Below are 25780 nucleotides of genomic sequence, written 5' to 3'. Positions count from 1 at the left end.
CTGGAACTGAACCCAAGTCCCCTGCATTGGAAGGTGGAATCTTAACCACTAGACCCACCAGGGAAGTCCTGAAAGTGTTAATTTTGGTTTCCTCTTTTTTTTTTTTTTTTTTCTGAGAAGAATATGGCAAAAAAATTAGGCAAAAGCACTCTGATATTTTTCTCCAGTGTTTAATCTTTAGAGTAATTAATCTCAAAATGCAGTCTGAGAGCCATCCGTATGAGAATCACTTTAGGGCTCCTTATTTTTTTTTTTAGGGGTCCTTATTTTAGAAGTCCAGTTCTTTTAAGTCAGGGTTGGGAATTTGGTGCCTCAAAGTCTAAATTTTTAATTAGTATACAAGCCATTCATAAGTTTAATAGATTTTAAGAACCTAGAACATTAACAAAAGATTGGTTCACTTTTTCTTTCTCCTTTTCTTTTCTTTCTTTTTATTCTAAGCATCTGTAATTGTATTCTTTGTGTTGTGTTGAGCTCTCATTTTCTAGAAATTGCCAAGGCACTAATCCTATAATACATATGGGGAAAATGAAAAGAATCTTATTAGAGTTTGCTCACCTAATTTTGATTTTACAAAGCAGGTTTTTTAAAGATAGGAAAAATATATGAAATATCTACTTCTGAACTACTTAGTGTTACCAACCTATATTTTTCTGTCATGATCTTTTAGTAATACATATTTTACCTTAGGAGTACTACTGTTTGAATGATAATACATACATTTTTGAGCATTTTACATTAAAGTTATCTCATTTTTACTATCTTGTGATCATTTCAAGATTAAATATGAATGTAGGAGAGGAAATATAATTTTTCTTCTACCTTTTTCAGTTCTTGATTGAGACTCCCTGCAATAAAAGACAGATTAACAAGAGAAAAACAAAGCTCAGTCTATTAACATATATACAAGGGAGATACCTAGAAAATGAGTAAAATTCTTTAAATGACTCAAGCCACCACCTTAAATACCATGTTCAGCTAAACACAAAGGAAATATGACAGGGGCCAGGGATGGGGAAGAGGGGTTATAGGAAGTTTCCGAGAAAACCATGGTTAGCAAGGGTATGATTTGTTATGCGGATTTCAGTCAGTGCCTTCTCCATTGCTAAGAGTGTCGTAATTTTAGAGTGATCCCTCTATTCCAGATATTAAGAGGGAGATACCTTAAAAATAGAGATCTCTTTTATAAATGTAGATTTTCCTTTCAAAAGGGTAGCTTTTACTTCAACTTCAAAGCTTCTCCTGTGTGTGCTATTTCTCAAAAATACAGCTCAAAATAATCCTTATTCTAAAGAGGCTTATTTTGGGGTGGTGAAGATTTTGAATATGGTATGAACAGATTGCTTCCCAGAATACAACTATAACTTGAAATTCTTCTAAAATGTTATAGTCTATGTTAATTGTTTTTCATTCTGTTTTGTAGTTCAAAACATCATGATTGTTTTTTTTATTGACCTAAATCGTTTTTTTCCCGGGAAACATCAATTATTCCTTAAACATTTTCCCACTTATTCCCTTGAAATGAGTATTATAATACATAGCCACCACACTGTTACATATTGAAAATCCAAGCATATTAAGGAAAAGTGACTTACCTTGAGTCTAGACCTAATAATCATCAGCAGAAATAGGATGAAACAAGCCACCCTGGACTTCTTCGTTTTGCTTCTTTGTTTTTCCCTGAGTGTGGGTTTAACCAATATTTCTTTTGGAAAAGGACTTTTTTCATTCTATACTTAAATACATGTGTTTAGTTCACATCTCTCCCTTTCCTCATTCCTCTCCCGTTCTACCCTTTCCTTTTCCCTCCTTCACCACCCTACCACTCCAGCTAAAAGTTACAGTACTTCAGTATACTGTGACTTTTTTAGAAAGTCATAGTAGATGCCCAGATGTTGCCATAAACATTACCAATACTCAGAAATTTGCTACTTCTCAAATGGTCTCTTGCATATTTTTTAATTTACTTAAAAAAAATTGGAATATGGTTGCTGTGCACTGCTGTGTCAATATATATGTATATATGTTTATAGATATAGATATCCCCTCTTTTTTTGATTTCCTGCTCATTTGAGTCACCATAGAGTTCTGAGTGAAGTTCCCTGTGCTATATAGTAAGTTCTTATTAGTTATCTGTTTTATATATTGTATTATATATATATTAATCCCAATCTCCCAATTCATTCCACTCTACCCTTCTCCCTTGGTATACATACATTTTTTAATGTACATTGTGTCTCTATTTCTGCTTTGTGAATAAGATCATCTATACCACTTTTCTAGATTCCCCATTTCTGTATTAATGTATGATATTTGTTTTTCTTTTTCTGATTTACTTCACTGTGTATGTCAGTGTCTAGGGCCATGCATGTCTCTGCAAATGACAGAATTTTCTTCCTCTTTATGGCTGGGTAATATTCCATTGTATATGTATCAGATCAGATCAGATCAGTCGCTCTGTCGTGTCCGACTCTTTGCGACCCCATGAATCGCAGCACACCAGGCCTCCCTGTCTATCACCAACTCCCGGAGTTCACTCAGACTCATGTATATGTATACACATCTTCTTTATCCTTTCATCTGTTGTTGGATATTTAGCTTGCTTCCATGTCCTGGCTATTGAAAGTAGGGCTGCAATGAATATTGTGGTGGATGTATGTTATTGAATTAGAGCTTTCTCTGGATAAAAGCCCAGAGGTGGGATTGCTGGGGTCCTATGGTAGTTCTATTTTTGATTTTTAAAGGAACCTCCATACTGTTTTCCATAGTGGTGGTATTAATTTACATTCCCACCAACAGTGTAGGAAGATTCCCTTTTATCCACACCCTCTCCAGCATTTATTGTTAGTAGATTTTTCATGATGGCCATTCTGATCACTGTAAGGTGATACCCCATTGGAGTTTTGTTTTGCATTCTAATGATTAATGATGTTAAGCATCTTTTCATGTGCCCCTTGGCCAGCTGTATGTTTTTGGAGAGATGCCTATTTAAATCTTCTGCCCATTTTTTGATTTTTTTTTTTTTATACTGGGCCTCATGAGCTATTTGTATATTTTGGAAATTAATGCTATGTTGCTTTGTTTGCAAACATTTTCTCCCATTCTGAGGGTTGTCTTTATGCTTTGTTTATGGTTACCTTTGCTGAGCAAAAGCTTTTAACTTTAATTGGGTCCCATTTGTTTATTTTTATTTTTATTACTCTGGGAGGTGGGTCAAAAAAGATCTTGCTATGATGTATGTCATAGAGTGTTTTAAGTTTTCCTCTAAGAGTTTTATATTGGCTCACCTTACATTTAGGTTTTTAATCCATTTTGAGTTTATTTTTATGCATGGTGTTAGGGAGTGTTTTAGTTTCATTCTTTTACATGTAGCTGTTCAGTTTTCCCAGCACCACTTATTGAAGAGACTTTTTTATCCACTGTATATTCTTGCCTCCTTTGTCATAGATGAAGTCACCATAGGTGTGTGGGTTTATGTCTGGGCTTTCCATTTTTTCCCATTAATCTATATTTGTGTTTTTGTGCTAGTACCATAATGTCTTAATTACCATAGCTGTGTAGTACAGTCTGAAGTCAGGAAGATTTATTCCTCCAGCTGCATTTTTCTTTCTCAAGATTGCTTTGGCTATTCAAGTTCTTTTGTGTCTCCATACACATTGTACAATTTTTTGTTTGAGTTCTGTGAAAAGTGTCATTGGTAATTTGATAGGGATTTCATTGAGCCTGTAGATTGCTTTGGGTAGTATAGTCATTTTTCACAATATTGATTCTTTCCATCTAAGAACATGCTATATCTCTCTGTTGGTGTCATCTTTGATTACTTTCATCAGTGTTTCATAGTTTTCTGAGTACAATCTTTTGCCTCCTTAGGTAGTTTTATTCTTTTTGTTGCAATGGTAAATTGTTTCCTTAATTCTTCTTTCTGATCTTTTGTTGTAAGTGTATAGAAGTACATTAACTTTGTATCCTACAACTTTATCAGATTCATTGATTTGCTCTAGTAGTTTTTTGGTGGCATCTTTAGGATTTTCTTTTTATACTATTATGTCATCTGCAAACAGTGACAGTTTTACTTCTTTTTGAGTTTGTTTTCCTTTTATTTCTTCTTCTCTGATTGCTGTGGATAGGACTTCCAGAATTATGTTGAGTAAGAGTGAAGAGTGGGAATACTTGTCTTTTTCCTCATCTTTGAGTAAATGCTTTCACTTTTTCACTGCTGAGAATGATGTTTGCTCTAGACTTGTCATATAAGGCCTTTATTATGTTGAAGTAGGTTCCCGCTGTGCTGCTTTCTGCAGTTTTTATCATAAATGGATATTGAATTTTGCCAAAAGCTTTTTCTGTATATATTGAGAAGATCATTTGTTTTTTATTCTTTAATTTGTTAATATATCACATTGATTCATTTGTATATATTGAAGAATCCTTGGATTCCTGAGATAAATCCTACTTGATCATGGTATATGATCCTTTTAATGTGTTGTTGGATTCTGTTTGCTAGTATTTTGTTGAGGATTTTTGCGGCTGTGTTCAAATGTAATATTGGTCTGTAATTTTCTTTTTTTGTGATATCGTTGTTTGGTTTTGGTATCCAGGTCATGGTGACCTCTTAGAATGAGTTTTGGAGTATTTCTCCCTCCGCAGTTGTTCCATTTATAGATGTATTCTTGATATACTTAAGAGGAAAGACGAATTCCACGTCCTCCTGTTCTGCCATCTTGACTCCTTCCCACTCTTGCGTATTTTTAAAAGAACTTTTCTGTCTCTTCTTTACTGCCCCCTCCAAGTAATATTTATTCAGGGGGATAAGTACACTGCATGGAAGACAATACAAGCTCAAAGTCAGTATTTTCCTTCCAGTCCTACCCCTGCAAGCCCTCCCTCCAATGGTTATGCTATCAATAGTTCCTATCCTTCCTTCCTATTTTCTTTCCTCTTTCCCTTTCTTCCCCTCTCTGTCTTCTCTTCTCTCTCTCTCCTTTCTCAGTACTAACTGAATTATATTCACCATACTATTTTTCTTTCAGTACAGTATTTGCATCCTATGGCTTTCCAGTCTTTCCGTATAAGAATATTACCTAATGTCTCATTATATGGAGGTACCATAATTTCTCTAGCCAATATCTTCTTTAGTGATTTTGTGTACTATGCAAGCATATCCCTGGATAAACTGAAATGACTGGACTTGCTGGATGGCCACATTACTGGTTTAGATCCGCAACAGTGTATAAGTGCAGATTTCTTCGTACTCTCTCCAACACTGTTATCATATCTTTAGTTTTTGTTCATCTTATTCTATAGGTGAAAAAATGGGTTCTCAAGGTTTTGGTTTCTTCATCCCTAAGTATGAGTGACCTTGGGCATTTTTTGATGGTTGTTAAGCGTACTTAACATATATAAATTGGTCATTCAGTTCTTTTCTCCATTGGATTGTTTGTCTTTTTTTTTTCTTTCCCCTTTTGATAGAAGCTTTTCATAAATTGAGGAACTTGGCCTTTTGTCATTTGTATTACATTTTGTTGTTGTTTTGTTTCCATGTAATTCTCTCTGTATTTTCCTTTATGTTTTTTGGATTTGGTATAGTGAATTAAAATGTCTACTCTGTTTTTATTTCTACACATATTTTTCTATTACCTTTCTTTGTTCCTTCTTAGTACATAAATATTTGATCTTTCTGGAAATTGTCTTCTAGTGAGGGGTGAGGCAAAGACCTACTTTTATTACATTTCCAAGTGGTTAGTGCAGAGAAATGAAGAGTTTTCCTTGACTCTCTTAGGGTCTCTGGCTGGGTCTGAAAACTAAACTGACCAAGATAAATTGGATAACAGGAAGATATGCAAATTATGCTGAATTTTTTCATGTACTTGAGAACCATCACAAGAAAATGAGGACTTGAAGTGACCAGAACAGGAAATTGGTATACCTTTTAGATAATGAAACAGTAAATTTGTCAAAAATTGACAAGGCAACAGGGTTTGGGCTAGGGCTGGTATATGGTGAAAATATAACTAGGAAGATAAGGGTTAGTTTAATGAGGTTTGTTTGTAGATTCGTCTGGCTCCTTCCTGGAGTTATAAGAGTCTGTGGCCAGAAGGAGAATTTATTTCCTGCCTTTAGGTGCAAAGGAGGAAGCGTTTTCTGCATTTAATACTTCTTAATTTTTCTATGTGGATTTCTTTAATTCAGTTCTTCATTAAAATTTTAAATCTACACACCTAAAAGGGTCCTCCAAAGGGGTATCTTCTAGAACAAATAGACCACCTATTCTAAAAACAATCCAGATCTCAACCCTAAAAGCTACAAGCTGCTTATAACTTGAAAATCAGCAAAAATTTTATGTTTCAAAAATTTTTCAATCACCAGGCATCTTCTGTATATAGTTGCTATCTAAAAGTTATCATGATGAAAAAAAAAAAGAAAGAAAGAAACAGACATTAGCATGTCAGGACCATTGTTATTTAGTTGATCTTAATAATTTTATGGAAAAAGACATTTAGAAAATGTAAAATTGTTCTCCCTAGTATAACAATGATTGATTATTATGAAAATATTGATAAAATGTTCTCTTGAAGTTAGTATATTCTTTATATAATTCTTCCTAGGTAGTTACCTAAACAGCTGTATTATTATTGAGTCAAGGATTTTGTTCCAAATAGGTGATTTAGGCTTAATTGTTCTGAAACATTGTGTTATTCTACTTTAACAAATGCTATGGTAGTTAAAGCCAAGAGCTTTAAACCACCTTTTGAATGGGGTTACTTCTTTATGCTTAAGTTACTTGAAGTGTGTTATTGCTTTTATAACTGAATGTTAGGCTATTTAAACTTATTTGCAAAGTATTGAAACCTAAGTACATAATTTGAAAGTTTATTTCTCCAATAAAAATAGTTTCATACAGTTATTTTCCTTTTGATAAATTTTATCTAAAAAACAGCTATTCTATGCTATGGATCATTTCTTTCCTTAATGGGAACATGAGACTACATTAATATACTTTTATTTTTTAATTTGGAATCATCTTTTGTTTGAATTTGTCCTATTAAACTATCTTGTACTGATGGTTCCCAAAAAAGGAACAAGCAACAGCAAATACCTAAAAAATTACTTGAGAACATTAACAACTGATTGCTTTGCTTGCTTTACTTTGTGTAGGTAAATCTTTCTAGTTTCTCGAAATCACCATTATTCATTTAACTAAATGATCTTTAACAAAGAGATGATGAATTTAGGGTTGTTTCCATGAAAGATAACTAGATAAAAACAGACTGGAATCTCATTTTTTAGGTGAATTGTCCAACCAGGATAGGGTATTATCTTCAGATAATTCAGATACCTGATCAGTTATGCAGATTCAGAAATTTGTTCTTTTCGGTGATTCCAAGTTAGATTCTGAAATTTCTCGCTCAAGCTATAAAACTCAAGGAAAACTTTTCATTTAAATCACAATGCCTCCTGATTGATATATATTAAGACATGACTTTCCTTTGCTCTCCAAGGAAATGAGACTGATTTGGTTTTTAATTGGGTTTGCTGCTGCTAAGTCGCTTCAGTCGTGTCCGACTCTGTGTGACCCCATAGACGGCAGCCCACCAGGCTCTGCCGTCCCTGGGATTCTCCAGGCAAGAACACTGGAGTGGGTTGCTGTTTCCTTCTCCAATGCATGAAAGTGAAAAGTGAAAGTAAAGTCGCTCAGTCGTGTCCGACTCTTAGCGAGCCCATGGACTTCAGCCTACCAGGCTCCTCCATCCATGGGATTCTCCAGGCAAGAGTACTGGAGTGGGGTGCCATTGCCTTCTCCTAATTGGGTTTAGTGCTGCTATAAACACTGGGGTGTGTGTATATTTTCAAATCAGTTTTCTCCAGATATGTGCCCAGGAGTGGTATTACTGGGTTATATGGTTACTCTATTTTTAGCTTCGTAAGAAACCTCCATACTCTTTTCCATAGTGGCTACACCAATTTGTTTTCCTACCAACAGTGTAGAAGGGTTCCTTTTTCCTCCACACCCTCTCCGGCATTTATTAGTTGTAGACTTTTTCATGATGGCCATTCTGAGTAGTGTGAGGTGATACCTAATTGCAGTTTTGATTTACATTTTTCTAATATTAGTGATGTTGAACATCTTTTCATGTCTGTTGGCTATCTGTTTGTCTTCCTTGGAGACATGTCTGTTTAGATCTTCTATTCATTTTTTGACTGGATTGTCTTTTTGATATTGAAACATGAGTTGTTTTTGTGTATGTTGGAAATGAGTCCCATGTCAGTCATTTTGTTTACAACTGTTTTCTCCCATTCTGTAGATTGTCTTTTCTTCTTGTTTATGGTTTCCTTTGCTGTGCAAAAACTTTTAAGTTTAGTTAGGTCTTCTTTGTTTATTTTTGCTTTTGTTTCCATTACTCCAGGAGATATATTGAAAAAAAATATTGCTCCTGTTTATCTCAGAATGTCCTGCCTGTTTTCCTCTACATTTTACAGTATCTGGGAAGACCTACATCCTTGACCTCAGGAGCAGACAGTATTAGGAAATTTTAAACACTGGTTCATCAGCTGATGCGTGGCAGGCCAAAACAGACCACTCTTAATCACACTAAGTGAAATGCACCAAAGTCCAGGTAGGCAGCTCATTGATACTATGTAAATTTAGCAGCAAGCGAAATATAAGGACCTGATGGTAGAATCTGAGTCCCAAAGAAAGCATTCTATTCCCTAAGATATTGCAGAAGAAAAGAGAGCCCTATATCTAGAGAAACTGAGATTAAGAAAATGAGTAATGAAACCTTGAAAGGAAGCAAAACCAGGAACTCACAACTATGGCACAGATTTGTGGTGTGGTCCACACACACAAAATAAGGCCATGACTCAGTTCCTGGAACTGTGCCCGTGATCAGAGTTGTTGCAGGAAAGAAGCAACATTAATGATCCCAAGCCAGGTGATGATTCTTAAATCTCTTAAATTGTTAAGAGATTTAAAGAATCTCTCAAATCTTAAATCTCTACTGTCTTGGAACTAAGTTGGTCCCAGAACCTAATTTAAGTGGGTTTCAGCTCTAAGGATTGGAAGGCTTCAAGGACTAGGAAACATATCTAGTGGTACATAGTCATTCTTTGGTTCAGATTTACAAAAGTAAATTTTGTAAAAGCTTGTTCTTTTCTCTTAGAGCTAGAATTTACCATTAGGTCGACTATGTAGAGCTAAAGTTTGGGTTATGTGCTATTTCTTGGAAGGAGGTATAGAATATTAAGATAAACCAGTCCATTCTGAAGGAGATCAGCCCTGGGATTTCTTTGGAAGGAATGATGCTAAAGCTGAAACTCCAGTACTTTGGCCACCTCATGCGAAGAGTTGACTCATTGGAAAAGACTCTGATGCTGGGAGGGATTGGGGGCAGGAGGAGAAGGGGATGACAGAGGATGAGATGGCTGGATGGCATCACTGACTCGATGGACGTGAGTCTCAGTGAACTCCAGGATTTGGTGATGGACAGGGAGGCCTGGCGTGCTGTGATTCATGGGGTCGCAAAGAATCGGAAACGACTGAGCGACTGATCTGATCTGATCTGATAGTAAAATGTGTAGGTTGTGCTTTGTGTGTGTGTGTGTATGCATGTGTGTCCATTCCTAAGTTACCTTTACCTGTTCCCATGTCCTGCCTAACTTATCCTCTATTTGTTGTTAAAATACAAGATAGAAAAAATTTATCTTCATCCGGATCTTGTTTCAACTTTGAAAACTTTTGACTCTGTACTTGAGTGTTATGCCTTAAAACTTTGAAATGGTAACTAGTAATATAACTGCTCTTGGAAAACTTTTAGTAATTTGCTTAATAAATTTGTTTAATAATGTTTAATATTTGAACATTATTTATTTGTTTCTAATTTAGATGGGTCTAGGAAAGACAGTTCAGGCAATTGGCATCGCTTACTTCTATAAGGAGGAATGGCCTCTTCTAATAGTGGTCCCTTCATCTCTGAGGTATCCTTGGACTGAAGAAATAGAGAAGTGGATCCCGGAGCTGAGTCCTGAAGAAATCAATGTTATCCAGAATAAAACTGATGTTGGGTAAAAACAACTTTTTTAATCTTTAAGAAAAAAAGCCCTCCTGTGTATAATTAATGTATAGCAGTGTTTGGAATGAAATATCGCAGAATTTAGAATTAAGAAAGTAATGTTGCTGTTGTTCAGTTGCTCAGTCATATCCAGCTCTTTGTGACCCCATGGACTGCAGCATGCCAGGCTTCCCTGTCCTTCACCATCTCCCGGAGCTTGCTCAAACTCATGTTCATGGAGTCAGTGATGCCATCCAACCATCTCATCCTCTGTCATCCCCTTCTCTTCCTGCCTTCAATCTTTCCCAGCATCAGGGTCTTTTCTAATGAGTTGGCTCTTTGCATCAAGTGGCAAAAGTACTGGAGTTTCAGCCTCAGCATCAGTCCTTCCAATGAATATCCAGGACTGATTTCCTTTAGGACTGACTGATTGGATCTCCTTGCAGTCCAAGGGACTCTCAAGAGTCTTCTCCGACACCACAGTTCAAAAGGATCAGTGCTTCAGTGCTCAGCCTTCTTTGTGGTCCAACTCTCACATCCATACATGACTACTGGAAAAACAATAGTTTTGACTAGACAGACCTTTGTTGGCAAAGTAATGTGTCTACTTTTTAATATGCTAAGTTGGTCATAGTTTTTCTTCCAAGGGGCAAACGTCTTTTAATTTCATGGCTGCAGTCACCATTTGCAGTGATTTTGGAGCCCAAGAAAATAAAGTCTGTCACTATTTCCATTGTTTCTCCATAAGAAAGTAATGTAAAGAATTTTATTTTCCATTTTAAAATATGAATTACCTATCTAAAAACCAACCATATATTTAATGTTATATGTTCCTTTATGGTATTTTTTTTAATGTAAAATATACATGCTTTAAAAACATATGAATATAGCTACTTTGTATATACCTTAAATATACTTTAAATTGACTATTTTGAAGTTGAAAAATAAATTTTCCAACTTTTCAGTGATTAACTTGAAGTTTGTGAGGTTTTATTATCAGCAACTATGGCAGGTTTTGCCTTCTAAGTTGTTACTTTATATGCAAGTTTTATGTGTAACTCAAAATTAATGTTAGGCAATTTTACTTTTTTATTATTTCAATTTATAGTTTTAATATTTTCTGTATTGAAAACATTTGTTTTGTGACTGTTTGAAGTCCTTATTCTAAAATCATAGTATAGTTACTGTCTTTTTCTCATTTTGTTTTCCAGCCATTGGAATAAACCAATCAATTTGAATATTAATAGTTTATTACATTGAGTTTCTAGGTGAATTTACAAATTGTCATGTTCCTAGAAGTTCAAAATTACCATTTCTGAGTCACAAATAAAGTTATGTTTCTACTAGAAATAAATATATAGATTTTTGTTAGATTCTTTTGTGTGTGGTATTATTCTTCTATATTTTATTCTCTAAGATTGTTAACATAAAATGTATTTGTAGAAATAAAGTTGGCCTTTGTGAATGTAGAAAGAGGAACCAGACAAAATAGATAGCTGCCTTTTTCTCTTTCAGCCTTGGAATTCTAATTCAGTAAAATATGTCTTCTTGGGCCCCAGAAAATTTAGACACTATATTTGTAAAGACAAAATAAAATGTAGATAATAATTATGAAAATTTTCCTCTTTTTTAATAAAGCTGCATGAAATTTAAGACTTAATAGTTTAGAGAATGTAGAATTTATTATAGCCTCTATAATCATTTTCTATAGCTATACTTTATTAAAAAGTTTACATTGAAGTAGTCTTAAAATATTCCTCTATCATATTTATAGCATTTAAGCCTTCTAGTTTTTATTACTATTTTGGAACTATACTCTTGCAATTAAAACAGTGGCTAATATTTTTAAATGAATAACATTTGGCATATGTTAGATAGTGCTTCAACCCTAGCATGTAACTTTTCTGCAGGATGATAGCTAAGGGCAGAAAAACTTACCCAATGTCTTGCTGCTCTTGCTGCTGCTGAGTCGCTTCAGTAGTGTCTGACTCTGTGCGACCCCTAGACGGCAGCCCACCAGGCTCCCCTGTCCCTGGGATTCTCCAAGCAAGAACACTGGAGTGGGTTGCCATTTCCTTCTCCAATGCAGGAAAGTGAAAAATGAAAGTTATGTCGCTCAGTCGTGTCCGACCATGGGAAAATCTCCGTCCATGGGATTTTCCAGGCAAGAGTATTGGAGTGGGGTGCCATTGCCTTCCCCTCTATGTAAGGCTGGGCAACCTCTATGTAAGGTGGGGTGCCATAAGTCCCTATATTGAGTGGATTTATCCAAGGTATAAATGTGGTTGTCCTTCAGAAAAAAAAAAGCAAAAATTGTCATATTAGTACTAATATTAGTACTCATATTAGGCTCTTTAGAAGATCTGAATTTTCTGTTAGAGACTGCTACTGCTAAGTCGCTTCAGTCGTGTCCGACTCTGTGCGACCCCATAGACGGCAGCCCACTAGGCTCCTCTGTCGCTGGGATTCTCCAGGCAAGAACACTGGAGAGGGTTGCCATTTCCTTCTTCAATGCATGAAAGTGAAAAGTGAAAGTGAAGTTGCTCAGTCAGGCCCGACTCTTAGCGACCCCATGGACTGCAGCCTACCAGGCTCCTCCGTCCATGGGATTTTCCAGGCAAGAGTACTGGAGTGGGATGCCATTGCCTTCTCATATTAGGCTCTTTAGGAGATCTGAATTTTCTGTTAGAGACTAGAGAACTGCAAAAGACTTGACACTGTCCTGTGTTTTTCACTGGTCATATAGAAAATGCAAAAGTGATACATTTTATTGTTAATGAATATATTTTTCTAATTATCTCATTTTACAGACTCATGGGGAGCACAACACTGTATATACAAATAAGAATAAGACACATTCCCTGTCCTCACCCATCTTATGATAGAATAAGGGAAATAAATATATAAATGAATAATTTCATACAGTGTGGTAAAGAATATTATAAATATATGAATTATATCACCCCAGGGCCAGGGCCTCACTTTTGTTGTCACAGTGATAGGGACTCTACTGGCCTTTAATGAGAGGGTTCAAAATGTGAAATGCCCTGCAGTGCTCTGGACATACCTGTAACATTATCATCTTGCTTATAATCACAGTAGTGCCTGAGATGAAAAACACCGCTATCCCGTTGGTGGGAAGTCTTCACTGAATAGTCAACTAATCTTCAAATTACCTACTTTATATACAAGAATTCTAGATGCATTGAAGCAAATATTCCCAGAAAGTAATTTTCTTATTATCCCAGTAAAGTGTGGCGACCTGGATGTCAAAATATTCCAAAGACCATTTAACTATAAATTTCGTTTTCTTAACCAAATTTTAAATTTGGATTCTGATTTATCATATTTAAAGATGGTAAATTAAGAGACACTGGGTTTCAGCATTGTATCATCTCTTCTTATTTTTCCTCTTCTTTCTCCTCTGTATCTCTTCCCTAAGAAATGTATTGTCTGTGATACATTGGTTACCAAAATATTTTTTAAGTACATGGATTATGTTTTCTAGGAGAATATCAACCAGCAAAGTGACAGTTCTGGGTTATGGCCTTTTAACCACAGATGCGGAGACTCTGATAGATGCACTGAATAATCAGAACTTCAAAGTGGTTATTGTAGATGAATCACACTACATGAAGTCCAGAAGTGCAACTCGCAGCCGGATTTTATTGCCAATAGTACAGAAAGCCAAACGAGCCATTCTGCTCACAGGAACTCCAGCATTGGGAAGACCCGAAGAGGTATTAAATTCCTTATATTTTGGGCTTAAAAAAAATGGCATCAATCACTGTTTTTATAATTTTTAAATTAGATGCGTCAAATGCCATAAGAGCACATTGGAAAATTCTAGGCATCTATTTATGGCTAAATATATCTGTTACCATGACTGTTTTTATCTATGTATGTGTGAACCTTAGCCATGCTTATAGGTATATTTATATATGTCTTTTACCTTTATTATAAGATTTTTATATTTACTATACATTTGTAATAAGCCAACTCTGAGAGACAGCTATGGTGTCACATCTCTCCAAGTATTACCATGGCTCTGCATTTGTTCTCTGCTCTGGAAGTCTTCTGAAAGACACATAAAAGTACATAGATAATGATGGTAAAATTCTCAATTTTACCTTTTATATTTTTGCTGTAAATACTAGAAGTGGAAGAGTGGACCCCAGGTAATTTCCTTATGTTCCAAAATTATGTCCCTGGATTGTGGGGTTCATTATATCTTTATAAAAATATGCAAAATGTATCATTTCAGAATGGGAGTATATAAAAGATATGTGTATTCTGCATGATGATAGTAAAATGACTAATCACTTATTGATTACTTACCATAAGAAAGAGAACCCTGACAATACAGTAGTGGTCCTTGTGTCGCATGTAATTACATGCCAGTACCTTCATGCCTCACCCAGGATAGGTGCTATTCCAAGCAAGGGTAAATCCCGGTTTTGTAGATTATGATGATTATACAAATTGGGGATGTTTGGGACTCTTCACCAAAAAAGGAGAAGATTATAAATTCTAAATTAGGAGTTCTGAAACTAGTGTGAGTCTTGCAACTCTGTTTTTCTTTTTCAAGATGATTTTGAATATTCTAGGTCCCTTGAATTTTCCTAAGAATTGTTTTTAATAACTTGGCGACTTCTGTAGACAATCCAGCTTCATAGTTATTGTGTAGGACCTGTAGATCAGTTTGGAATGTATTGCCATGTTAACAATATTAAGTCTTCTAATCCATGAACTTGGGATATCTTTTAATTTATTTAGGTTTTAAATTTCTAACAGTGCTTTGTAGTTATAATAGGATAACTCCTCTGCATCTTTTGTTAAATATTTTATCCTTTTTGATGCTGTTGTCAGTGGAATTGTTTTATTAATTTCATTTGTAGAAATACAGTTGATTGCATATTGATCATGTATACTGCAACCTTGGTGAACTCATTCGTTACTTCTAATAGTTTTCAATGGACTGCTTAGGATTTTCTGTACGCAAGATTGTATTTAAATTGCCTAATTGTCTTGGCTAGAATTTCCAGTACAGTTTGGAATGGAAATGGCAAGTGTGGGCATCTTTATTTTGTTCCTAATCTTATGAGAAAGCATTCAGTCTTTCACCTTTAAGTATTGCCCTTGTTTTGTTCTTCAGTCACTAAGTCACGTCTGACTCTTTGTGAAACCAAGGACTGCAGCATGCCAGGCTTCCCTGTCCTTCACTATCTCCCAGAGTTTGCTCAGATTCACATCCATTGAGTCAGTGATGCTATTTAACCATCTCATCCTCTGCCACCTGCTTCTGCTTTTGCCTTCAATCTTTCCCAACATCTCTTTCAGAACTTTCCACAGTTTATGGTGATCCACACAGTCAAAGGCTTTAGCATAGTCAATAAAGCAGAAAGAGATGTTTTTCTGGAACTCTCTTGCTTTTTTGATAATCCAGCAGATGTTGGCAATTTGATCTCTGGTTCCTCTGCCTTTTCTACAGCCAGCTTGAACATCTGGAAGTTCACGGTTCACATATTGTTCAAGACTGGCTTGGAGAATTTTGAGCATTACTTTGCTAGCATGTGAGATGAGTGCAATTGTGCGAAAGTTTGAGCATTCTTTGGCATTGCCTTTCTTTGGGACTGGAATTGACTTTATTGACTATGCCAAAGCCTTTGACTGCGGATCACAGTAAACTTTGGAAAATTCTGAAAGAGATGGGAATACCATACCACCTGACCTGCCTCTTGAGAAATGTGTATGCAGGTCAGAAAGCAACAGTTAGAACTGGACATGGAACAACAGACTGGTTCCAAATAGGAAAAGGAGTATGTCAAGGCTGTATATTGTCACCCTGCTTACTTAACTTATATGCAGAGTACATCATGAGAAACGCTGGGCTGAGGGAAGCACAAGCTGGAATCAAGGTTGCCAGGAGAAATATCAATAACCTCAGATATGCAGATGACACTACCCTTATGGCAGAAAGTGAAGAAGAACTAAAGAGCCTCTTGATAAAAGTGAAAGAAGAGAGTGAAAAAGTTGGCTTAAAACTCAACATTCAGAAAACTAAGATCATGGCATCTGGTCCCATCACTTCATGGCAAATAGATGGGGAAACAGTGGAAACAATGACAGACTTTATTTTTGGGGGCTCCAAAATCACTGCAGATGGTGATTGCAGCCATGAAATTAAAAGATGCTTACTCCATGGAAGGAAAACACTTACTCCGTGGAAGGAAAGTTATGACCAACTTAGCATATTACAAAGCAGAGACATTACTTTGCCAACAAAGATCCGTCTAGTCAATGCTATGGTTTTTCCAGTAGTCATGTATGGATGTGAGAGTTGGATTATAAAGCTGAGCACCAAACAATTGATGCTTTTGAACTGTGGTGTTGGAGAAGACTCTTGAGAGTCCCTTAGAGTGCAAGGAGATCCAACCAGTCCATGCTAAACTAAATCAGTCCTGAATATCCATTGGAAGGACTGATGTTGAAGCTAAAACTCCAATACTTTGGCCACCTGATGTGAACTGACTCCTTGGAAAAGACCCTGATGCTGGGAAAGATTGAAGGTGGGAGGAGAAGGGGACGACAGAGAATGAGATGGTTGGATGGCATCATTGACTCAATGGACCTGAGTTTGGGTAAACTCTGAGAGTTGGTGATGGACAGGGAGGCCTGGCACGCTGCAGTCCATGGGGTCACAAAGAGTTGGACACGACTGAGCAACCTGAACTAAATTGAACTTTCCCGACATTAAGGCCTTTTCCAATGAGTCAGGTCTTCACATCAAGTGGGCAAGGTATTGAAGCTTCAGCTTGAGCATCAGTCCTTCCAGTAAATATTCAGGGTTGATTTCCTTTAGGATTGACTGATTTCATCTCCTTGCTGTCCAGGGGACTCTCAAGAGTCTTTTCTAACAGCACAATTCAAAACTGTCAATTCTTCAGCTCTCAGCCTTCTTTATGGTCCAAGTCTTAAATCCATACATGACTACTGGAAAAACTATTAGTTTTGACTATATGGACCTTTGTTGGCAAAGTGATGTCTCTGCTTTTTAATATGCTGTCTAGGTTGGTCACAGCTTTTCTTCCAAGGAGCAAGCATCTTTTAATTTTATGGTTGCAGTCACTGTCTACGGTGATTTTGGAGCCCCCAAATAGAAAATCTATCACTGCTTCCACTTTTTCTGCTTCTATTTGCCATGAAGTGATGGAAGTGGATGCCATGATCTTAGCTTTTGGAATGTTGAGTTTCAAGCCAGCTTTTTTACTCTCCTCTTTCACCCTCATCGAGATGCTCTTTGGTTTTTCTTCACTTTCTGCCATTAGAATGGTATAATCTGCATATCTGAGGTTGTTGATATTTCTCCGGGCAACCTTTATTCTAGCTTGTTATTCATCCAGCCCGTTGTTTTATATGATGTAGTCTGCATATAAGTTAAATAAGCAGGGTGACAGTATACAGCCTTAATGTATTCCTTTCCCAATTTGGAACCAGTCCGTTGTTCCATGTCCAGTTATGTTGCTTCTTGACCTGCATACAGTTTTCTCAGGAGACAGGTAATGTGGTCTGGTATTTCCATCTTTTTAAGAATTTTGCTGTGATCCACACAGTCAAAGCCTTTAGCTTAGTCAATGAAGCAGAGTGATAGTTGCTTAGTAGTATCTGACTCTTTTGTGACCCCATGGAATGTAGCCTGCCAGTTCCTCTTCCACTGAATTCTCCATCCAGGCAAAAATACTAGAGTGGGTTACCATTCCCTTCTCCAGAGGAACTTCCTGGACCATGAATAGAATCCGAGTCTCCTGCAGTGCAGACAGATTCTTTACTGTCTGAGCTACCAGGGAAACCCTGATAGCTCAGACAATGAAGCAAAAGTAGATGTTTTTCTGAAACTGCATTCCTTTCCCTATGAGCTCAAGAATGTTAGCAGTTTGATTTCTGGTTCCTCCTAAACCCTTGTTAATGGTGGGTTTTTGAAGATTTCCTTTATCAGGTTGAGTAAGTTCCTTTCTACCCCTTGTTTACTGAGTGTTTAATCATGAAAGGATGTTGAGCTTTGTCAAATGCTTTTTCTTCATTATTGAGGTACTCATATGTTTTTGTACTTTATTGATAGGCTATAGTATAATAATTGACTTTCACATATTAAGCCAACCTTGCATTCTAAGATAAAACTCATTGGTCATAATATATAATCCTTTCATGTACTGCTGGATTCAGTCTGTTAATATTTTGTTGACAATCATTGTGTCTCTATTCATAAGAGAGATTGATTTGTAGTGGGTTTTTTTTTAATTGTATCTTGGTCCAGTTTTGTTATTTAAGTATTACTAGTGTCAAAGAATGAAGTGGAAAATGTTCTCTTCTCTACTATATTTTGAAAGATTTTGCAAAACATTGTATTTTAAAAATATTTGGTGAATTTGATGGTTAAGCTATTTGGGTCTAAACTTTTCCTTGTGGATGGATTTAGGTTAACAGCTCATTCTCTTCACTGATCAAATGTCTATTCAGATTGATTATTTAGTTTAGAATCAGTTTTGGTATTCTATCTTTTTTAGGAATTTGTCCATTCATCTAAATTATCTAATATATTGGCATACATTTGTGCATAGAACTCTCTTTTAATATTTCGTTATTTCTGTGCGGCTAAGAGTAGTGTCCCCTCTTTCATTCTTAATTTTAGTAATTTGAGTCATCTTGTTTTTCTCAGTTATAGCTAAAATTTTGTCAATTTTGTTGATCTCTTTAAGAACCAACTTTTTGCTTTGTTGATTTATTTCTGTATTTTCCCTTCTTTATTTTATTTCCATTCTAGTCTTAATTATATTATACCTCCTGTTTGTTTTGGGTATAGTTTTCTCTTCTTTTCCAGTGTCTTAATGTTAAAGGTTAGATGATTAATTTGAGAACTTTCTTCTTTTTTAATAATAAACATATACAGATATAATTTTACTCTAAGCACTGCTTTCATTGGATCTGAATTTTGGTATGTTATTGTCTCAACTTTATTTATTCCAAAGTCTTGTCTAATTTCTAATTTCCCTTGTTTCTTCTTCTTTGGACAATTTGTTACTTAGGAGTATGTTGTCATATAAAAAGGATGTAAAGGCTTTCCTGGATGCTTAGATGGTAAGATGGCTTAGCCTGCCTGCAATGCAAGAGACCCGGATCCAATACCTGTATCAGGAAGATCTCCTGGAGAAGGGAATGGCTACCCACTCCAGTATTCTTGCTTGGAGAATGCCATGGACAGATGAGCCTAATGGGCTACAGTCCCTGGGATCACAAAGAGTCGAACACAACTGAGAGACTAACACTTTCACGATTTTCAAAGCAACAAAGCCACTTTGGAAAACATTTCGGCAGTTCCTTAATAAATTGAAAATCAAATTACTATAGTACCTAGCAATCCCATTACTAGGTATATACCCAAGAGAACTGAATATATAGCTGATCATAATGAAATCCAAAAAGTAGAAAAAAGCCAGTGTCTATAACTGCTGAATGGATAAACAAAATACAGCTGTAAAAAGGAGTAAAATACTAATATGCTCTACAAAGGGAGAAGGCAATGGCACCCCACTCCAGTACTCTTGCCTGGACAATCCCATGGACGGAGGAGCCTGGTGGGCTGCAGTCCATGGGGTCACTGAGAGTCGGACACGACTGAGCGACTTCACTTTGACTTTTCCCTTTCCTGCATTGGAGAAGGAAATGGCAACCCACTCCAGTGTTCTTGCCTGGAGAATCCCAGGGACCGGGGAGCCTGGTGGGCTGCCGTCTATGGGGTCACACAGAGTCGGACACAACTGAAGTGACTTAGGAGCAGCAGTTGCAGTATACTCTACAAAATGGGTGAACCTTGAAGACATTATGCTAAGGGAAAGCCAGACACAAAGACTACATACTTTAGGATTCTATTTATATGAAATGTCCAAAATAGGCAAATTCTAGGCGATGGAAATATAATAGTGGTTGCCAAGTTTGGGAGAGAGTGGAAACAAAAAATGACTAGTAATGGGTATAGATTTTATTTTCAGAGTGATAAAAATGTTCCAGAATTAGATAGTGGTGATCAAGGCACATTTTGAATATACTAAAAGCCACTGAAATATACACTTTAAAAATGAACAGTAAAAGTGGTATATGAATTTATATCTCAATAAAACAGTCATTTTTTAAAATGCTTATTAACAGTGAAATGCTGTATACAGCCTATTTAAGTTATAAAAATTAAAAGATTTTATGATTCTATTGATGGGAGTATAAATTGGTATCATCCTTTTATAATGCAGCATGGTAACATCTATCAAAATTTTAAAAACATGCCATAATTTCTAAAAATGTACTGTATAAACCCATCTATTAGACATGCAGATGGGAGATGGATGGATGGATAGGTGATTGATGGATGTATATGTACTTTAATGATGTCTAAAATAGGCTTGGTGGAAAAATTCTAATTGTGTATGTTATATGATCATGTAAATAAAAGAGAATATATAAAGATGCATATATAGGCATACAAAACATATAAATATATATTGAAGAAAGAGATAGGAGTTAGTCCTGAAAAATAGGATGGCAGGATGGGTAGGTAGAGGGGAAGGAAGAGCCTTGAGGAAAAAGAGGTGCATTTTTGTTTTTACTATTTCATTAACTGGACTTACAATAACAGCAATTAACTTGAAAATATTACAGCATATTGAGAATACCTATATTGTTACAGCTTTTCATGCAGATTGAAGCTCTCTTTCCACAAAAATTTGGAACATGGACTGAGTATGCCAAAAGATACTGTAATGCACATGTCAGGTACGAAAAACTCTTTTCTGTAAGTTTTAATCCTATTTACCATGAACATTAAGCTCTCTTAAATTTTTTTTTCCAGGGTTTTATAAAGTCATGGTAGCTATGGAATAATTTGAAGTAAAATCTTGGGTGAATGACCCATATATAGAATGAAAAAAAGGAGTAGATAATGGAAGTTTTTCTTTCTTTCTTTTTTACCTTTCATTTTTAAAATTATTTATTTGTATCGACCAGATGGATGTGCACATTGTTCAGAAATGATAAGTAAGTGGCCATTTTGCTTATGTCTTCCAGTTAACCATTTCCCTTCCCAGGTAACCAGTGTTGGCAATTTCTTATGTATTTTTCTATAGGTACTCTATGCATGAAAAACACATATGGTTATGTATGTATAATATTCTTTCATTTTATTTCTACATGTATAGTATTATGCTGTACACATTGTTCTGCACTTTGCTGTCTTTACCTACTGTCTATTAGAGATCTTTGAATATCAGCTACTAGAAAAGCTTTGCTATTCTTTTAAAATGTTGCTATGTATTTCAGTGCTTGGATGCACTGTAATTTATTTATGCAGTCTACTATGTATTATAGTGGCAAAGAGCATGCAAATTAGAATTAGACTACCTGTGTTTTATTTTCACATTCAATACCTACCAGGTATTTCATTTAAGAAAGTAACTTTACCTCTCTATCCCTCAATTTCTTCAGCTCAAAAAAGAGAATAATTATTCCCTCCTTTGAGTTATTATGTGACTTAAATGAGCTTATATTATGAAGTCTTGAATAGTGACTGGCACATAGTGAGCACTCAATAATTACTAGGTATTTTAGTGTTCCGTGTTATATATTCAGTACATGGGAATAAGTCTGTAACATAAATTTATTATAAATGGAATTGCTCATACAAAGGGCATTTGCATTTTTATATTTTTTAAGCATTTGCAAATTATGCTTCTCAAAGTTTATACCAATTTATATTCCTACCAGCAGCATGATTATCTCTTTCCTCACACCTTACTAACATATTCAAAGAGAAATTATTTCTCATGCCAATGTGATCTGATAGCAGTTTTAATGCACATCAGTCTTCTTATGTTATTAAATGCAGCTTAACATTTTTTCATACTTGTAGAGTCATTTATACTTTTTTCCTGTCAGTTGTCTGTATTCTTTGCCCTTCATTTCACTAAGTTTATTGGCTCTTTTACCTTAATAATATACTGGAAATCTTTATATATAGTGGAAGTCAGCTCCTGATATTTGATATGAATCCCACCTTTTTTCTCAGTATATATGTGTGTGTATGTGTATTTTATTTTTTCCTTTCTACAGTTCCCTGAGATAACCCCATGCAGTTGAGATGTTCTGATCCATTCCATTCCATTCTAGTGCCACACAGTAGCAGGATTAGTTCCCTAATCCTGATCAAGGATAGAAACTGGGCCCTTGACAGTGAAAGCTCGGATTAAGACTATACATGGAGAAATATTCAGTATTAATATAAACCATAAACTCATTAAAAAGCCTAATACATTAACCATATGGAAATGGAATTTATATCAGGAATGCAGTCATTGTTTAATATTAGGAAATTTGTTAATATAATTAGCCATGTTAATAATGAAAAGGAAAAGCTTCATTTCATTTCCTCCATTTATGTTGAGGTATAATTTGATGAAGTTCAGCATTTATCTTCGATTAAAGTTTTGAATATAAGTTATTCATTTCATGTATGTCATTTATATAAATGTAAATACATATTTTATGTGTATGTGTGTGTGTGTGTTTTAAGTCTAAAGCAACCATCACATGAAACACTAATACCAAGGCGAGGGGTTAATTGTCTTTGCACTTTACCTTTATTCTGGGGATATTCATTTAACTACTCAAAAGAAAAGCAGGAGGTAAAATTCAGAAAGAAAAAGGCAAAATTATCATTATTTGCTGCTGATACCATTATTTAGAAGACCTGAGATAATGAGCTGAAAAATGTTCAAAACCAGAGAGATTTCATTAAGGTATTCTAGCACAAAAGCTGGAAATAGAACTGCCTTATGATCCAGCAATCCCACTGCTGGGCATACACACTGAGGAAACCAGAAAGGAAAGAGACACGTGTACCCCAATGTTCATCGCAGCACTGTTTGTAATAGCCAGGACATGGAAGCAACCTAGATGCCCATCAGCAGATGAATGGATAAGAAAGCTGTGGTACATATACACAATGGAGTATTACTCAGCCATTAAAAAGAATACATTTGAATCAGTTCTAATGAGGTGGATGAAACTGGAGCCTATTATACAGAGTGAAGTAAGCCAGAAAGAAAAACACCAATACAGTGTACTAATGCATATATATGGAATTTAGAAAGATGGTAACAATAACCCTGTATACGAGACAGCAAAAGAGACACTGATGTATAGAACAGTCTTTTGGACTCTGTGGGAGAGGGAGAGGGTGGGATGATTTGGGAGAATGGCATTGAAATATGTATAATATCATATATGAAACGAGTTGCCAGTCCAGGTTCGATGCTCGATACTGGATGCTTGGGACTGGTGCACTGGGAAGACCCAGAGGGAGGGTATGGGGAGGGAGGAGGGAGGAGGGTTCAGGATGGGGAACACATGTATGCCTGTGGCGGATTCATTTCAATGTATGGCAGAACCAATACAATATTGTAAAGTTTAAAAATAAAATAAAATTAAAAAAAAAAAAAGAAAAACAAAGTTGTATACAGATAATAAACAGTTTTAAAATATAATACCAAATAGATGCAATACTGGATATTGTTAGGGAGTCCTTAATCATGGTTCTTGCAGATTATAAATGCCAAAAATTTGCCTACATAAAACAAACACATTAACACATTAATACATTTGCCTTTTGGGGACTAGGAAAACCTAAGTGGTCAGAATACATTTCTTTTCTGATTAGAACTTACCACGTGAAAATATAAGTGTTTGAAGTGGAAGCCTGTCCTTTTCTTGCTTTTGAATGTAGACACTATTTGAAAGAAAAGTTTATCTGTATGCAATGCTTGACTGGGGAGATTGTGTTCTATTTCCTGTTTACTGTGTGTGTATGCTCAGTCACTCAGTGGTGTTGTGACTCTTTCAATCCATGGACTCTACCCTGCCAGGCTCCTCTGTCCCTGGAATTTTCTAGGCAAGAGTACTGGAGTCAGTTGCTATTTCCTTCTCTAGGAGATCTTCCCAACACAGGGATCGAACCGAAATCTCTTGTGTCTCCTGAATTGGCAGGCAGATACTTTACCACTGTGCCACCTGGGAAGCCCTTCATGTTTACTAGAGAAAGTCATTTCAAGACTGTTATCATGCCTCTTAAGGCATTTTCTTTCAGATTCCATTTCATAAGTTTCAAGTTATTCCTTTACTTCTTTACCTTGGAAGCACTGTTTCCATAGACTCTGTTTCAGATCAAGGCATTTCCTGGAATTTTAAGTTAGTTTGTAGAATGTTAATTTTTTTTTTCCTGTAATGTTCTGAATCTATGAAGTTGTCATTTTCACACTATAATTCTGCAGAAACCAAATTATGGTGAGTTATTCAGTTCTAAACCCTTATTTTATATTTGAAATGTCATGACTATATTAAAAATAAAGTTAAATGAAGCTTGAGGTAAAACAGAACTTTGCCTTTGTAAAGCATATTAAATACATAAAGGATGGCAAACAGTTATAATACTTATGTGAAGTGATTTTGAGACAAGAGTCTAGGTATAGGTAACTACTTAGCTGGCTTGCTTTGAAAGGTACAGAGAAAGTATTACTGAATCAGAGCATCTCATTTTCAAGATTCCTTACATCATTCACACCACTGGGTTATATTTAGAGGAAGCTATAAATTCAAATATGATTTGAAGAAGACAGCACATTCAATTTTCAACCAGGAGCGCATTAGAGCTAGAAAGACTTTATGATCAAGTGGTCCCCCTCTGTCATCTTATAGATACCTGGTGAGGTTAAATGGCTTGCCGTCTGTGTGACTTCCTCTTACATTATTTTTCACTTTTCCTGGCAGTAAGAAAGACTTGCTGCTGCTGCTGCTAAGTCACGTCAGTCGTGTCCGACTCTGTGCGACCCCATAGACGGCAGCCCACCAGGCTCCTCCGTCCCTGGGATTCTCCAGGCAAGAACGCTGGAGTGGGTTGCCATTTCCTTCTCCAGTGTATGAAAGTGGAAAGTGAAAGTGAAGTGTCGCTCAGTCGTGTCCGACTCCTAGCCACCCCATGGACTGCAGCCTACCAGGCTCCTCCATCCATGGGATTTTCCAGGCAAGAGTACTGGAGTGGGGTGCCGTTGCCTTCTCCGAAGAAAGACTTAGGCAAGGGTAACTTTAATAAATGTTCTTTTATAAAGAAAAAAAGGCACAAGATAGTCCAACCATGCATCCTGTTAGCAGCAGTCACCTCCCTGATGTCATGGTTGAAGGTTAAGAATATCTTTATAGTAATTTATCAAATTTTATGAACTTTCTTTCTAGCTCGTATTTTGTGCCCATTCCACTTCTCAGAAGAAATAGTTGTCTAAATTTTTTTTAAAATTTTTTTACTTTACAATATTGTATTGGTTTTGCCATATATCAGTTGTCTAAATTTTTATGACAGGAAAAATGCTGAGTGATTAGTACATATTAAAGGTATATGTATGGTCATTCCTTCACATTGGAGAAGGAAATGGCAACCCACTCCAGTGTTCTTGCCTGGAGAATCCCGGGGACGGGGGAGCCTCGTGGGCTGCCCTCTGTGGGGTCGCACAGAGTCAGACATGACTGAAGCAACTTAGCAGCAGCAGCAGCATGGTCATTCTACACCCACTCATGTACTCTTGCCTGGAAAATCCCATGAATGGAGGAGCCTGGTGGGCTGTAGTCCATGGGGTTGCTAAGAG

General features: G+C 36.1%; 1 protein-coding gene across 3 annotated transcripts in view; it reads left to right on the top strand.

The window, feature by feature from the left end:
• ZRANB3 (zinc finger, RAN-binding domain containing 3) overlaps positions 1 to 25780 on the top strand; it is a 304927-nt gene that overhangs the window by 147296 nt on the left and 131851 nt on the right. For 2 of the 3 annotated variants that reach the window (XM_010853654.1, XM_010853653.1), the window contains exons 4-6: positions 9881 to 10059; positions 13555 to 13786; positions 20782 to 20867. In XM_010853654.1, the coding sequence (XP_010851956.1) occupies positions 9881 to 10059; positions 13555 to 13786; positions 20782 to 20867 (497 nt within the window). The remainder of the gene's footprint in view (positions 1 to 9880; positions 10060 to 13554; positions 13787 to 20781; positions 20868 to 25780) is intronic. The other variant, XM_010853656.1, reaches the window with a different exon arrangement.

This window comes from Bison bison, unplaced genomic scaffold (genome assembly GCF_000754665.1).
Source record: "Bison bison bison isolate TAMUID 2011002044 unplaced genomic scaffold, Bison_UMD1.0 scf7180017864330, whole genome shotgun sequence".
In the NCBI taxonomy this organism is placed as follows: Eukaryota; Metazoa; Chordata; class Mammalia; order Artiodactyla; family Bovidae; genus Bison; species Bison bison.
The sequence above is the reverse complement of the archived record's forward strand: the minus strand, read 5'-3'. Positions and strand labels throughout refer to the sequence as shown.